Source organism: Daucus carota, chromosome 9 (genome assembly GCF_001625215.2).
Source record: "Daucus carota subsp. sativus chromosome 9, DH1 v3.0, whole genome shotgun sequence".
Lineage (NCBI taxonomy): Eukaryota > Viridiplantae > Streptophyta > Magnoliopsida > Apiales > Apiaceae > Daucus > Daucus carota.
Genome location: NC_030389.2, coordinates 32,434,857 through 32,449,702, shown reverse-complemented (window position 1 = coordinate 32,449,702; position 14,846 = coordinate 32,434,857). Strand labels below are relative to the sequence as shown.

The following is a 14,846-nucleotide window of genomic DNA, read 5'->3' as shown; positions in this document are numbered from 1 at the left end:
AATTAATGGATTTTAAACCGTCCCAACTAAATATCATCGAAATTTTAAATATAATTTAAAATCTCGATTGAATACCACCAGATTTTGTAACATAATTTAAAATCTCAATTATCCCAAAATTCCGATATAGTTTTAAGAATCTGAGTTGAATACTCTCGGATTTCATAAATGGAAAAATATCCTTTAAAATACGGATTGAATATCCCCTAAATTTAAAGATAATGTGAAAAATCAAAGTTTCAGTGGGCTCTTAGTTGGCTCTTTAAGAGCATCTCCAATGAGGCTCTTGGACAAACTCTTATCCTTACATTTAAAGAGCAAATCAAAAAATGAGGCTCCTAAAAACTCTTAAAAAATTTAAGAGCCTATTATATCTTTACTCTTTTAAAGAACATCTAGTAACTTTTAACTTTGGGTTTATCTATTTAACTTTTTATTCATGAATATTATATTATTTTTTCTCCCACTTCATATCTAACCTTTCTTTCTCTTTCACTTTTCTCTCTCATTTATATGAATAAAATATGAATAGAGAGTTAAAATATGAATAAAGAGTAAGTATAAAGAGGATTGCATTGGAGTTGGTCATTTATTTCAATGTCTCAACTCACTAAGAGCCATATATTTTATTATATTTAAAAGAGTGGTTTAAGAGTACAATTGAACACGCTCTATGAGCATGCTCTAAGAGCATCTCCAAGAGACTCTTAAATGAGCTCTTAAATTGAAATTTGAGGAGGGAGAAAGAAATTTTTGCTCAAAGAGACTCTTATATAGTAGCTCTTTATATTACTAAGAGTTTCTTGTTTCTCTCTCCACCTTCCTCAAAGTTAAGAGCCACTTTAGAGCTCTTAACTTATTTTTTACAATAATATATTTATTCCCTCCAATTACATTTGAGTTGTGTGTCATATACAAGTCCAAATAAGAATAAAATATTAACTTAAGAGCAAGTATAAAGAACATTGTTGGAGTTGAGACTCTTAAATTTGTATTAACTTACTAGGAGTCTAATATTTTATATTATATTTAGGAATGAACTAAGAAGCTGTTGGAGATGCTCTAAGAGGCTATTGGAGCAAGCAAAAATGACATTATCCTCAAATTTCAATTTAAGAGGCACTATAAAGAAGATATTGGAGATTCTCTAGCAATCTAAGAGTTTACTCGCTCTCCTTCTACTTCAAGGGGTAGGGGCATGTTCAGCGTACATTTTAGTCTCCTCAGACCCTACTCTATTTGGTTTGTTTTGATGCTAATACATAATAATAATATTTTTATTTAGAAAATGGATTTTGTGATTTAAAATTAATCGAAGAATATGATCACATATTAATATTAAAGATATATCTACATATTGATAATAAAAGATTTATAGTTTATACTATGGATTTATAATATGAAATAATATTGTAAAAATTAAATTTTCGAAGAATTATAATAAGTCGGTTAATATATTTTTACCAAGTTTTATTTTATTAATATTAAACATTAAAATTTTTATTAAAATTATAAATTATAAATTTCGAATTCGTTAGTTTTAAAAACAATTGTAAATCATGTCAAAATATTCAGTTATCCAGTTCCCTCCCCAGTGGGGAGTTGAGCTGCCGATAAGACTTAGATAGGATACATAGAGACACACTCGCCTTTACCATCACCAATGGCAGTCTCTGCAACACCATCTTCTCTCTCTACATTCTCTTCCCTCTCTCTCTACACAACCCCTCCTCGCTTCTCTCTCTTCACCCAGACCCAATTCCCCTCCCTCTCCCCCACTCTCTCCCAATCTCTCTCCACAAAACTCAAGCCCATCAAAGCCCAAGAACAAGAAGAGGAACAACCCCCCACTATAACAGACCAAGACACAATCTTTTTCGCGAATGATGACCCAGATGGGGTTTCCACATTCGACCCGCCAGAAATCCCTGAAGGGTATGAACCCCCACCCTCATTTGATGATGGGCCTCAAGAAACAGAGGATGAAATTGCTGCCGCTTATGAAGAGCTTTATGGGCCTGCTTACAGTGGGGTTTCTTTGCTGGGGAATGATATATATGTGATGGATTCGAAAGTGAAGAAGACTGGGGCATTGGGGAAAATCAAGAAGGAGAAGGTGAGAGATGGGTTCGATGAGAGGGTGATTCAGGTGAGGAGAGTGACTAAAGTTGTCAAAGGGGGGAAGCAATTGCATTTCCGGGCGGTGGTGGTTGTGGGTGATAAGAAAGGGCAAGTTGGAGTTGGGGTTGGGAAGGCTAAGGAGGTTGTTGCTGCTGTTCAGAAATCGGCTACCAATGCACGGAGGAATATCGTTACCGTGCCTATGACGAAGTATTCTACGTTTCCTCACAGGTGAGTTTTCGTAAAATGTCAAATTCTTGTGAATGTGGTTTGGTTAGTTGTTCACTGTGGTTTATGTCGAATGTTATGATCTTGAGGATATTGGGGGTCTTAGGCGAAAATAGATTGATTTACTGTTTTTAGAATGTCAAAGGCGGGGTTTTTACTTGGCTTTGGTATATATTTTTAGTTTTCTGGAATTGAGAACTCATAATTCTGGTGAATCCGCCAGGATTAGAGTTTTGTTGTAATGTTGAATTGTTGTTGAAGTTATGCTTAAAGTGTGGCAGTTATGGTTGAAGTTTATTATAATGTGCTTTAGGCTAAGAGCTTAATATGAATATGTTAATCCTCCCCTTCAAAGCCTGTTCGTTCTTCATATAGATAAGTGGATCACTAGGAGTCCAGGTGCAATGCTCAGCCAAAAGTCCAAACTAAATATTTGAGAAGATTGAGGTTGCTAGGCTTCAGAGCTTTAGACTGCATGGTCATAAGAGTTATAATATCATATGAGGACAGCAGGAGGATGGTTTTATATGCTTATGTTTAATGTTTCTGTGGAATGCTCATCTTTTTCTGTTAAACTTTAGGCTATAATTTACTGAAATTTGATGATAGTTAGGGTTGTAAAGATATTATTGATTTTGAGTCTTTGACAGTCGGTGGATGGTCCATACCTAGGGATGTAATCGAGCCGAGCCGAGTCGAACACTGCCGGGTTCGGCTCGAGCTCGATTAAAAAGTTGGGGGCTCGAGCTCGAATTCGACCGAGCCTTTAATTTCAAGCTCGAAGCTCGGCTCGTAAACAGTTCGAAGGCTCGAGTTCGGCTCGAAAGCTGGAATCGAGTCACCAAATATTGACAAAAACTTGAAATATGATCAGTTCGGCACGAGTTCGATTCGATTAAATATATAAAATATAAAATATTTTTATAAAAATATATTTATAATAATAAATTAAAAATAATAGAGGCTCGATGAGGCTCGCGAACCTTACGAGCCGAGTAATTTGAAGCTCGCGAGCTCGAGGTCGGCTCGATTATTGAATATTTTACGAGCCGAGCTCGAGTAGCTCACGAACAGTTTTATTCATTTACACCCCTATCCATACCCCAGACTCTCAATTCTTATCCTCATAAGTCATACCCGTGTCGATTGGACATGACATGGGTGTGGGATCTGAGTATTGAACCTGGATACTTTACCTACAAGCACTGCAGTTCAAAATGCATATAAGAGACCAACTCTTTTACTGAGAACCTGATCTATGGAAGACTTGTCTCTGGGTGGTACTTCTAGTTTTTTGCTGAAGTTTACATGTATAAATTATAATTATGGCATCTGATTTATCTGGTAGTATACACAAACTTTAAGTTGGTAAAATGGATTCAGAGTATAAATTCTACGTGTTAAATTTCATGCCAAGCTCCTGCACTCATGTCCAATTTCGATCCATATCGAAGGATATTAGCCTTTCTAATAATAAGAATTGGATTGGCACTCGCCTCTGACACCCATACCTAAGTCCGGGTAAAATAGTTGAATGTTTCTTTTTGCTCGGTCTGTAGTGTAAACACATTTTTGCTGAATTCTTTTGCAGTGATGATTAGTTGGTTGATATTTCTTATATAAAATGTGGGCCTTTTGGGCTAGTAATTGATGAGATTAAATTCCAATAGTAGTTTGGGTTTTAGGACTTGTACCGAGTATTGATTTAAAAATCATTACGTGCAAAAGAAATATAAATTCCAGTACTTTTCAAAAGATCTCTTACTTCAAAATGATGAATTCCTACTTTATGAACTGCCTATATATATACACCCTTGTTAACATCAAAATACAGAACTTCTTATATTGTTGCTAAATATACCGAGAATTTTTACATTCCACTACTACATATCTATTGCTAAGTTATAGGCATGTTAAAAAAGGAGTTGAATCTTTAAAGTTGTTTTGAAAATTTATTACTGGAGTAGGTTAAAAGATGCATTTTCTCTATAACATCATTGTTTTGCTCGGTAGAAGGTTATAGAATCTCTGCCTTATACCTTGTACCAAGCACAAGCCAAATCTCTATTATCAGGTGAAGGCTGCCCTCAAAACATAGAGTCTGTTAAACACTGCAGACAAATTCGGTCATCAATTTGACCTCATGTGCTTGATAGATTTACATCTAATTTACCTATTTCCTTCTCTCTTGAATGGATAAATAACAGAGCTGATGGAGATTATGGGGCAGCAAAAGTGATGCTTAGACCTGCATCCCCTGGTACTGGAGTGATTGCTGGTGGTGCTGTTAGAATTGTTCTTGAAATGGCAGGTGTTGAGAATGCATTAGGCAAACAGCTCGGCAGTAACAATGCCCTCAACAATGCAAGAGCCACAGTTGTTGCTGTGCAACAGATGAGACAATTCAGTGAAGTTGCTCGTGATCGTGGTATCCCAATGGAAGAACTGTGGAAGTAATTTTATGTGCTAATTCATTGTATATTGTCCGGCTTTTAGAGAATACTTATTGGAGAGTTGTAACTTCATTTCCTTGGACACTTATCTTCGCTAAATACAAATCCAATTTCTCTCTTTTATCCAATTGCACAAATATAAGCATCTGCAGAGGTAGACGGCAGATGTGCAGAAATCTAAAGGAGTTCCTGAAGACTATTGTAGCTATGATATATGACCCCCAGTATCAATCTCTTTTTTAAGAAGCTGGAGATCAGAGAGCTCATATTCTCGGGTGCATCCTCCACAATGGCTGCAACTCTTTAGCGTGGTCTCTTCCTTGATGAACTCTTCTTGCTGAACCTTAACCTTAGATTCATTTATTTGCCACGTTATTTGGGAAAAGATTTGGGTAAGTAGCATTATTCAAAAAAAAATTATTCTTACCCAGCGAATCAGGGTAATGTCAAATGCCAGCTGGTTTGGAATATTCATTATTTGCATTATTTTTGTGTTGATGATAAAAGTTCTCCTACTTAGCTTGTTGTGAAATGTTCACAAGTAAACACAATGTGAAGGTAACATCGAAAAATAAAAATGTTCACTAAGTAAACACAATGTGAAGGTGACATCGAAAAATAAAAATCTAGAACATCAATCTCTTTGCCGCAAACACTGCCCCGCAGAAAGAAAAAGAGAGATTACACAAGGGATTAAGTTACATATTGATTAATCTGAAGATGTAGCCGAGGAATCAGAACCATAGCTTCCGTTATGATGATTACGGGCCTGATCACTCCGTTTCCTTTTCTGCAGAAGCCGTGTTGCCACATTTTCTGGCAGTTGAGCCCGCAAAGGCTTGGGTGCATAAATTCTGTCAGGAGGGGAATGCAGTATCATAGTGTCCGTTTGAGCCCGTAAAGGTTCGGGTGCATAAATTCTGTCAGGAGCGGAATGCAGTATCGTAGTGTCTGTGACTGTACACGCATAGTTCAGTGGCGGTACCCAGAGACCGCCTAGTACAACAAACTGAGGTGCTGGTGGAGGTGAAGGGAGAAGGTTGCTTTGAGTTTGAGTCTCTTGAGTGCTTGACGAAGAACTTGGTCTTTCGTGAAAACGATATTTCTATTGTAAAATAAACGAGATTAAGAGGACATGCCAATATATTTAAATCAAATCAAACACTAAATCCAATCTGATATCATACACAAGACTTGTTGTAAAATATACAAGATTAAAATGCCATGCAAAAATATTTAAATTAAATCAAACACGATTCGAATCCGACCTGATATCATACACAGGAGGAAGATATTTGATCTTCTACGTATCATACACAGTCTCAAATTCAACTTGATTTCCTTAATTTAAAAATACACTATACCTGCAAATGGCTTTTAACCTCATCATTGGTAAGCCCATCAACCTTCATTTTCTCCTTAATTTGTTTTGGTGTAGCCACTGCATAAAAAAAACCAGTTAATTCAATTTTATGTAACATGAAAATGCAAAATTCAATCTAGTTTCCTGATATACCAAAAGCACCACCAAGCTCTTCAATGGCAGCCAAGAAAAGCCTATGCAAGTCCGGGGACCAGTGCCGTCTTGCCTTGCTACTTCCACCACCACGACCACCACCACTCTCTGTCGTAGAACTCACTCTGGGGATTGTCACCTCCTGTCGTTGTGCACAACTCACCGGTTGAAATTGAAAAGCCTCTGCACTACCATTTTTTTGTACTTCGGTGACTGACAATTCTCTGATTAAATCCTACAAAATATAGTGTTTGCAACATAATCAAACCAAAAATAAAAAACACTTGTCAGTTGTCTAATTATTAAATTCACTAGCTTTAGTTTTATCTTTTGATTACCTTATCAGTGGATTGATCTGGGGTATGGTTCCACAATTGAACAGATTTAAGCCAGTCTGATTTCGTCGATCCATCATTACTACAATCATCACTGCTGCTGACAACATTTTTTCCATTCTTATTATCTCCGCGCTGCTCACTTTCGTCTGGAGAATCAGAAATTACATTTTTCATAGGAATAAATTCTTCGAAAACAGGCCCTCCTTTAAATGTCTGTTCATAACTCTCAGAATTCCCCTGCAAACTCATCTCTTTTCTGCATGCTTCAATAGCTGCAAGACAAAAACACATAAATCAAATATTTTGAACTTAATATTCAAATTACTGATCTTACAAGAGTACAAATCACCGATCACAATAACACAGATCACGAGCCTGCATTCTAACATAAATGGAAAAAAAACGCGTAAATAAACATTCCTTGAGAGACAATGTCCAGACTGAGGGGAAGTTCGCGCTGAAACACTTGAATCTTGCGACGTTCTTCTTCTAAACACTCAATGTACTGCAAATCCCTCTGTGCTTTCTCTGCATAATTCTCAGTACAATTTTTGTTAACCATCATAGTTCTTTCTAAATATTCCGCGTTTCAAAATTATAACATAGAAAATTACACTTCGTTTAGTAACATAGAGACTTCCGGGAGTCACAGAGAAATGAACTTGTACTACAATCATGAAGCAAAAGATTGCAACATTTATAGATGGATATTTATTGTGGTAGATGAGAGAAAGATCGGTTATGTGGATAAAACGGATGGTTCAAAGTCGGGGCGTCGCGTACTGATGAATCTTTGTTTCAAAGTGTCGTGTAAACACTTGAATATTCCAAACTAGCTGGCATTTGACATTACCCGGATTTATCGGGTCGGGTAAGATGAGTAATGCTACGTACCAAAATCGTCTTTATTTCTCTAATATCACTTTTAACTTCTCTCTTTTTCTTTAATATCACTATTTATTTCTCATATAACCTGAATCCTTCCTCAAAATTTAGAATCCTTCCCTGTACCATAGGATCTGAAATCTGCACCTTCTAAAGTGATTTGAGAAAAAGTTGTGGAAGTGACAGAGTATGTTGCTTTCGTGAATGTTTTTGATTTTATGTAAAATGATGTTATTCAGCTGGTACAAAATATCATCAAAATTTCATCTTGATTTAGTATGATAATCTGATACACATATGACATTACGTTAGCAGTTTTTGAAAAACTGAGCGATAAAAAATATAACGCATGAGTCCTTTATAAAAATACTAAGCACACTGAGCGAAATGCTGGAACTAGAAAAACTGAGCGATAAAAGGTATAACGCATGAGTCATCTATAAAAATACTAAATACAGTGAACGAAATACTGGAACTGTTAAATAATACGACACACTCGAGTACATGTACGTTACTTATAACGATTTAGTCCAGTAAAGAAACTATTACTATATTTAAAAAAGAGCGTTACATGTTACAACTCTTATGTCTTGTATTAAATGTACAAAAATATAATAACTATGTTCTCTCTACGGAAAAGTCGGAACAATTATACGTTATGATGTTCGAACGTGTGCATAAAATGTGAAATGACTTTGTCAGATGTACAAATTACTATCTCAAGCGTTATGACGCTCAAACGTATTCATGTGATATAATGATTTTGTCTAATACGTAAATCGTTATATTAGAAATGTGTTGTAGTTAAAATGTGTTAAATAAAATATTTATGTCGAATTCATTTACATAATAATGTATTTTTGAATTTTGTAGTAGAGTTGTATTTCATGAGGCAAGAAAAACAGACAGAATTATAGAATTATGTAAATTGTGGCGTTTAATGAAAAATTCAAGAGTTTACATACTACAGTATTGAGTATACTTGCCATATTTTTGTGAGTTAGTGTTTCTGTCAATAGCTGCTGAGATACTGTCACAATTAGAATTAATGTTAATAAAAATACTCCTCGTTGGTTTGTAGTAAATCTAAATTTATTTAGTTAATATCTGAAAATAAGAATCACCTATGATATAAATATAAACTACAAATTTTTACACACTAAAACAAAATTTTAAAAACTATAACCGACAATATTTGTTTTATGCACCTGAAATAAGGTGCAAAAAGAAAAGAAACATGTAAAAGAGGACGCCGAGAACCTGTTGGTTTTCAGACACAATTTTTGGATCTGCCGATCTGTGCACTAATAAGTACTAGTGGATAGACCTGCTAGTTCCAAGAAAAACAAGTGCAGATATACTTCATACTCAGCAGTCAGCAGGAGTGTATGAATAGACTTGCTAGTTATAAAATTAATCACATCCCTGAATTTACTTATAAACATTACAAAGGTACAGAAATATACATCCCTGAATCAAGCGCATAATTGGATGAACAAAGCGACATTTGCACCTAAAACCAATGAATTCACAGATGATCACTCTGCCAATAATGACCGAGGGACGGACTTAAGAACTATATAATATATGTTTGATTCCCCCTAAATCTTTTAGCCTAGCCTACATAAGTATAAATATTGAACTAGTTGACTACCCAATACAAAATTTAGATATATAAGAGCCACAAATACGTTAAGTAACGCCTACACTTTCTGAGTTCTGAGAATTCTCTGAAGGCCGTTTAGTTTGTCTGTAGGCAAAACCAGCTTGGATTACTTTTAGACCATAGTTTCAGTGTGATCCAGAATTAATATAATCTTCCTATAGCACAGCTGCAAGAAGTCCTTTATGTTTGACGCGTGAAAGTAGTGCAAGGTTCTTACTTCCTCCCCGTTAGACTATAGTTGGAACTGTATATCGGAAGGATAGTCAAAAATCAGTACCACTTCCTTCCGTGGATCATCTTACTCATATTTTGTCAAAATTTCTGCTCCAGTTCTGGTAATTAATATTGTGTGCTCAAATTGTGCCGAAGGGCGACCATCTTTGGTCAAAGTTGTCCAATTATCTTCCCATGTTATACTCTCAATGGTACCTAGTGTGAGAACCGGTTCTGCAGCAAGCATAGTAACATATATAGTCAGAATATCTAGCAACTTTATCGGGACCAACTAGTCAATTACCATCTGCTGCTGCAAGCGACAAAACATCAAGGCAGTATACAAAATATTTAACTATTTACTTCGAACTCCTTGCAAACCTATAAATTACTCGAGTAGGATAACATTGACTAGAACTACTCAAACTTGCTATACTTTGGAATGTGTCGCAGTTTAATATTTTAGCCAAAATAAATAAATACCCAATACTTTAATTTATTAGTTACCCAGATATGAAACCGTCTATCAGATCTTTGTTTGAGTAGAACCAATGAGTATAAAACTATGTTGCATACCAAATTCATCTAGGAAAACACACACCAAGTTCAATAAAAGTTGAAAAGTTATTAGTTAAAGTGCGACGTATTAAAAATTAAGTTTTTTGTTGTAAGTGTTCCCTAGTGGGGGTAATTAAGACAATTACACAATTTTAGTACTTGTGCTCCCTATATGCAATTATCAAGAGACTGCACTCACCAATTGTAAAAGTTTGGCCTTCAACCATGACACCAGGAAATTCATTGCCTGCAGAAAAATAAGCACAACTATGACCACATAAGAGATATCAATGCACAAGACTAAAAAAACGAAGAATATAACATTTATATGAAGGTGAGAATCCATATATATTACTTTAAAACAAGTATTTGCACATCATATACTATAAAACCCAGGCCAACTTTCATTTATGAACAGGACTTGTAGTCCCCAAAAAAAGAAAGAAGTGCAGAACCTTAAAACAGATATATGTATGTGCCTCACAACCACAACCAGACCGTAGAAATATTAAGTAAATAATCTCGATGCCATTTTTTGACTTCTGAGCAAACAAAAAGCTTGACATAAATTCTATAGTCACGGTTTAGAAATTCTAGTATACACAATTCAGTATCAATTAAATCATGAGCCTGATGATCACTATATACATATTAATAGCAATTAAGGAGTAAGGACACTGGTGCAACTTATTTATATACATACATACACAAATACAGACATACATATGTGTGTGTGTGTAGAGAGAGAGGGAGAGAGATAAAGAGATTATGTTTTTATGTTAGCCAAGTCTCGAGGTTGATATTTTCTTCACAGAATTAAGTTTTAACGGTTACCAAGACCAAAATTGTGTTCGATTCGACTCCTGCATTAACAAACTGAGTGCCAGTTTGTTCTCCAATCTCAAGCTAATCAAAACTGTGACTATATTTTTTTAAGCACATAACAAAGCCTAAAGCAATATTAACAAATATAAATACGTTAAAACCAGCTCGGTCAAATTACAACACCAATATAAGTGCCGTAAAGTCATTATCATAGTAAATATGCTTCAAACATTTTTAAGTATTACTTTTAGCTTGAAAGGTTCAACTCCACAAAATTTGCTTGGAGTATTAAAAAACCTCTAAACAGTAAGCCAAAAAAAAAAACCACTTAATGTAAATGTAATATATGGTACAGTGAAGCCAAATTTAAGATGCAGAGGGAAAAAACAGAGAAGTTACATACGACAATGGAATATTAATGGTTCAGAATGAAATATGGTCCCCACACCGTGCCCAACAAATCGGTCTACCACGCCAAAACCAAACTTTTCAGCATGTTCACTGTCAAACATATCAAGAAGATTGTGAACTAAAATATGGAACAGTTAGCTAGTAACAGAAACATTATATTTCATCTTAAAATGACCAACTAGTTTCTCATTTAAAGGAACATTGGCAAAATAATGTACCTAATCCTCTTCCCAATTTTTCGAAAAGGAGCACCATCTTTGCAGACAGCAATGCCTTTTTCAAGGCACTCTTCAGTCACCTGTCATAAGTGTAAAGAATAGCAATATCTATAGCTGAGAAGACCATTTGAGATTTAGGATCAACGAACACCAATCACATTAAAATATACAAACTGTGAACATGTTCCTTAGTGCACTGGCACGATCTTGACTCGTACTAGCTAACGCATACATAAATAAACTAGCACAAAGAAACACAGAAGCAGTGGGAAATAATGTCAAAGGAATTACGTATAGTCTTGGACCCACTCTTACTTAAAAACTGAATATTACCTTCACAAGCCTTTTCGTTGCAGTATTAACATTGCCACAGAGAAAAGTCTTCGACGTATCTCCATGATAACCCTAACAGCAGATGAGATGCACAGTCAGAGGAAGTCCAGCATGTGGCAGTACAGAGGATATAACCAGAAAACTTTTAGTTAATATATGCTTAGCTAGTAATAATTGGTACGGTTAGCAACAAAGAAGATGTTAAAGTATTGCCAGCAAAGTGAACCTGAGTGAAATATATGTAAATGAACAACTTACATTTAAGTATACGGTTACGTCGATATTTATGATATCGCCATCCTGCAAACAGATTATCTGATGAATTATATGTACTATGAGCAGTAAACAATGAATAAAGATTTTACAGAACCTGCAACTGACGAGAATCAGGTATTCCGTGGCACATGCACTCATTGACTGAAGTACAAACACTCTTCGGGAAGCGCCCATAACCAAGTGGTGAAGGATAAGCACCAGCATCAATAATCATTTGGTGTACTGCTTTATCAATTTCATTTGTTGTCACTGATGGCTGATTTAAAAGCAAGAATTTAATAAAGGTCTTCCAACATTTTTTTCAAATTGTAGATGCATCGAAAGCTTGGTTTGGCTTAAGTTGCTGCTAGGTGAAAGGAATATTAAGATTCTAAAAGAAGTAAAATACACGCAAAGAATATAGATATATTATTTATATGAATAAATGTGAAGACCCCGAAGTATATTGTATATATGTTTATATATCGGTCATTGATCACAAAGATAGTGATTAATGTCATGCAACTGTTTAGAAATCAAAAGTAAGATTATTAAAGCCAGAGGTAGGTCAACAAAAGTTTGTCATCAGTCAACATACAAGTTTATAGATCACCTGATCCAAATTTCTTCTAATTAATCAACATGCCCGTCTGTGAAACAGACAGAATGCCCTAGTCTCCTAGCATAAGAACTTTCACGACAGAAAAGTAATATACACTTTTCTATATTTTCCATCACCACTCATTATAATTGAAGAGAAGTTCTTATGTATAACATTGTACTCAATTTTTTTTTAAAAAATAAATGGCCCATTTAATGTTTAATTTTCAAATGCACCCTAAAATTGCTGAGATTATTGACAAATCCACTTCTTTTTCCCTTTTTTTTAGAGGGGGGTGGGGGAAGAGGGGGGGGGGGGGGGGGGGGGGGGGGGTCGGTCTGAATATAAATTAATTACCAATATACAACCCCCCCCATTTTCTTAAAAACGCCTTCCAAAATACCATGATTATATCGAAGCCTACATCTACAAGATTGCGACTACAAAGCAAAAGACTCGAACTAAGTTCACGCAAAACAGATCGGCAATAGGATCAAAAGAAGAGAAAACTTACCCTGACCAATGTTCCTGCATAGTCAAGGACCCTTGCAGCAAGCTCGCAGGCAGCCCTCATGTGAACAATCCCTTCAGCATCAGGAATTTGAAATTCACTGGAAATTTCTGGAACCTCATTTGAACTTGTGTAAGGGGGCAGCTGTATATGATCAGGCACCAGAAGGCGAGGTGATACCCTTCCACGCCTTAAAGGCGGCCTACGTCTTGAAGCCGTTGGTGTTCCATTAAGCTCTCGTTCTCTATGCAGTGAAACCATTATTAATCGAGAAAATTAGTAAAAACCACTTGAACTTTTATCGAAGATAATTAAGAAACAAATATTTATACACATAACAAAGTCACAGGGAAATGATATGCTAAACTAAAGCTTCTAGATAACGTTTCAATTAGTACACTTTATCGCAAACTGCCCAATATGCACCCTCCTTAAATTGCAACAATTATACGAAATTGTATCATTTTTATAATGGACACAAAGCATTACACTAAATACCAATGTATGCAATGTGAAAGCCAGAATAATAAAGAAAAGAATTTAAAATTAAAGAAATAAACCTTCTGATTCTCATAGCTTCCTCCAAACCTGAAATCCTCTTGGCAGAAACAAGCAATCTCTTTTGACAAGAAGAATTTTTCCCTATTCAAACTCAAAACAACAAATTTCAAACTAACCAATAAAAAAAAGGTACCAACTTTTTGCAATAGCCATGAAATTCTAAACAAAACCATACCCAGAGAATTAAAAGAGATCAATTTAACTAAATCAACACTCACACACGGGAGAGAGAGGGAGAGAGATAAGGGGGAGGGAGAGGGAGAGAGAAGGGGAAGAGAGAGGGGGAGAGAGAGAGAGAGAAGAGGGGGAGAGAGGGAGAGAGAGATGTACAAATGCATACCAGAGAAAGGAGTGAAGGAGGTGACATGGGTACCCATGACAAGACTAGACGATGAAGATAAGAAGGCTTCATGATTGGCGTAGACTCGCAAATTTGGTCTACTTAGTAGCACAGCCATTGCTGAGAAATACAGAGCTCACTGAACTAATGAAGAAGACTGAAGAAGGATAAGTGAATTGAAACCAGGACTTTAATCAACAACAAAAATGTGGACTTTAATTAGAGACCCATGTCATAAAGTTCTATGGGCCTTTTCAGTGCTTGGGTTGGGCTTCGGATGCATACATCAAGGCTTTTCAGCTGTTTGGTTGAAAGGCTTTTCATAAAGTTTCTAAATACAGTAAAAACTCTATAAATTAATAATGTAGTGACCGGAGAAATTTATTAATTTAGAGAGTTATTAATTTATCGATAAATTAATAATTATTAATTTAAAGAGTTTTTAACAGATTATACTCTACATACCAAACAAAAAGACAAATTAGTCTATACCTCTTAGAATTGAATCTTGGGATCCAAAGTAAATTAGTAACTAATGTGTGTGTTCATATTTATTGGAAATCAATAATGACTTCTGAAGTACTATACAATAAATGTAAACAAGATGAATAGATGCGTTCAACGTACAATATTCTTAAGCAAGTTTGACATATACAAATCATGTTTCAATAGAGATGAGCTCCAAATATACTTGAACTTTAAAGGAACATAGACAACTATTGAATCATATTTCAATAGAGTGTGATATATTCTTTTCCGGTTTCTATGAATTATTAATTTATGATTTTCTTGGGACCGAAAATTATAAAGGGA

The 14,846-nt window shown here is 35.4% G+C and overlaps 3 protein-coding genes across 3 annotated transcripts; 1 reads left to right on the top strand and 2 right to left on the bottom strand.

Annotated features, from left to right (window-relative positions):
- Window positions 1–1,588: 1,588 nt before the first annotated feature.
- Window positions 1,589–4,923, top strand: LOC108203107 (small ribosomal subunit protein uS5c-like). The gene is made up of 2 exons (XM_017371848.2): window positions 1,589–2,352; window positions 4,557–4,923. The coding sequence occupies exons 1-2, from the start codon at window positions 1,664–1,666 to the stop codon at window positions 4,804–4,806; spliced, it is 939 nt and encodes a 312-aa protein (XP_017227337.1). The 5' UTR covers window positions 1,589–1,663; the 3' UTR covers window positions 4,807–4,923.
- Window positions 4,924–6,160: 1,237 nt separating this feature from the next.
- LOC108201413 (transcription factor HHO2-like) lies at window positions 6,161–7,218 on the bottom strand. The gene is made up of 4 exons (XM_017369698.2): window positions 7,044–7,218; window positions 6,657–6,928; window positions 6,319–6,553; window positions 6,161–6,243 (listed from the first exon to the last, which is right to left on the bottom strand). The coding sequence occupies exons 1-4, from the start codon at window positions 7,216–7,218 to the stop codon at window positions 6,161–6,163; spliced, it is 765 nt and encodes a 254-aa protein (XP_017225187.2).
- A 1,728-nt stretch (window positions 7,219–8,946) lies between these two features.
- Window positions 8,947–14,226, bottom strand: LOC108200167 (methionine aminopeptidase 1B, chloroplastic). Its single transcript, XM_017368216.2, has 10 exons — window positions 14,034–14,226; window positions 13,693–13,774; window positions 13,136–13,376; window positions 12,136–12,297; window positions 12,024–12,065; window positions 11,766–11,837; window positions 11,433–11,512; window positions 11,207–11,304; window positions 10,178–10,225; window positions 8,947–9,654 (listed from the first exon to the last, which is right to left on the bottom strand). The coding sequence occupies exons 1-10, from the start codon at window positions 14,149–14,151 to the stop codon at window positions 9,506–9,508; spliced, it is 1,092 nt and encodes a 363-aa protein (XP_017223705.1). The 5' UTR covers window positions 14,152–14,226; the 3' UTR covers window positions 8,947–9,505.
- Window positions 14,227–14,846: the final 620 nt, after the last annotated feature.

What these genes read in the sequence shown, in the direction of transcription:
- LOC108200167 (XM_017368216.2), bottom strand. Translation starts at nt 14,151, where the DNA reads ATGGCTGTGCTACTAAGTAGACCAAATTTGCGAGTCTACGCCAATCAT. An exon ending in GAAGCTATGAGAATCAGAAG is followed by an intron (nt 13,377 to 13,692) that starts GTTTATTTCTTT and finishes TTCACTGCATAG; the next exon opens with AGAACGAGAGCTTAATGGAA. An exon ending in ACCATTAATATTCCATTGTC is followed by an intron (nt 10,226 to 11,206) that starts GTATGTAACTTC and finishes ATTTTTCTGCAG; the next exon opens with GCAATGAATTTCCTGGTGTC.
- LOC108203107 (XM_017371848.2), top strand. Translation starts at nt 1,664, where the DNA reads ATGGCAGTCTCTGCAACACCATCTTCTCTCTCTACATTCTCTTCCCTC. An exon ending in TATTCTACGTTTCCTCACAG is followed by an intron (nt 2,353 to 4,556) that starts GTGAGTTTTCGT and finishes GATAAATAACAG; the next exon opens with AGCTGATGGAGATTATGGGG.
- LOC108201413 (XM_017369698.2), bottom strand. Translation starts at nt 7,218, where the DNA reads ATGGTTAACAAAAATTGTACTGAGAATTATGCAGAGAAAGCACAGAGG. An exon ending in CGCGTTTTTTTTCCATTTAT is followed by an intron (nt 6,929 to 7,043) that starts GTTAGAATGCAG and finishes TTTGTCTTGCAG; the next exon opens with CTATTGAAGCATGCAGAAAA. An exon ending in CAGATCAATCCACTGATAAG is followed by an intron (nt 6,554 to 6,656) that starts GTAATCAAAAGA and finishes TATATTTTGTAG; the next exon opens with GATTTAATCAGAGAATTGTC.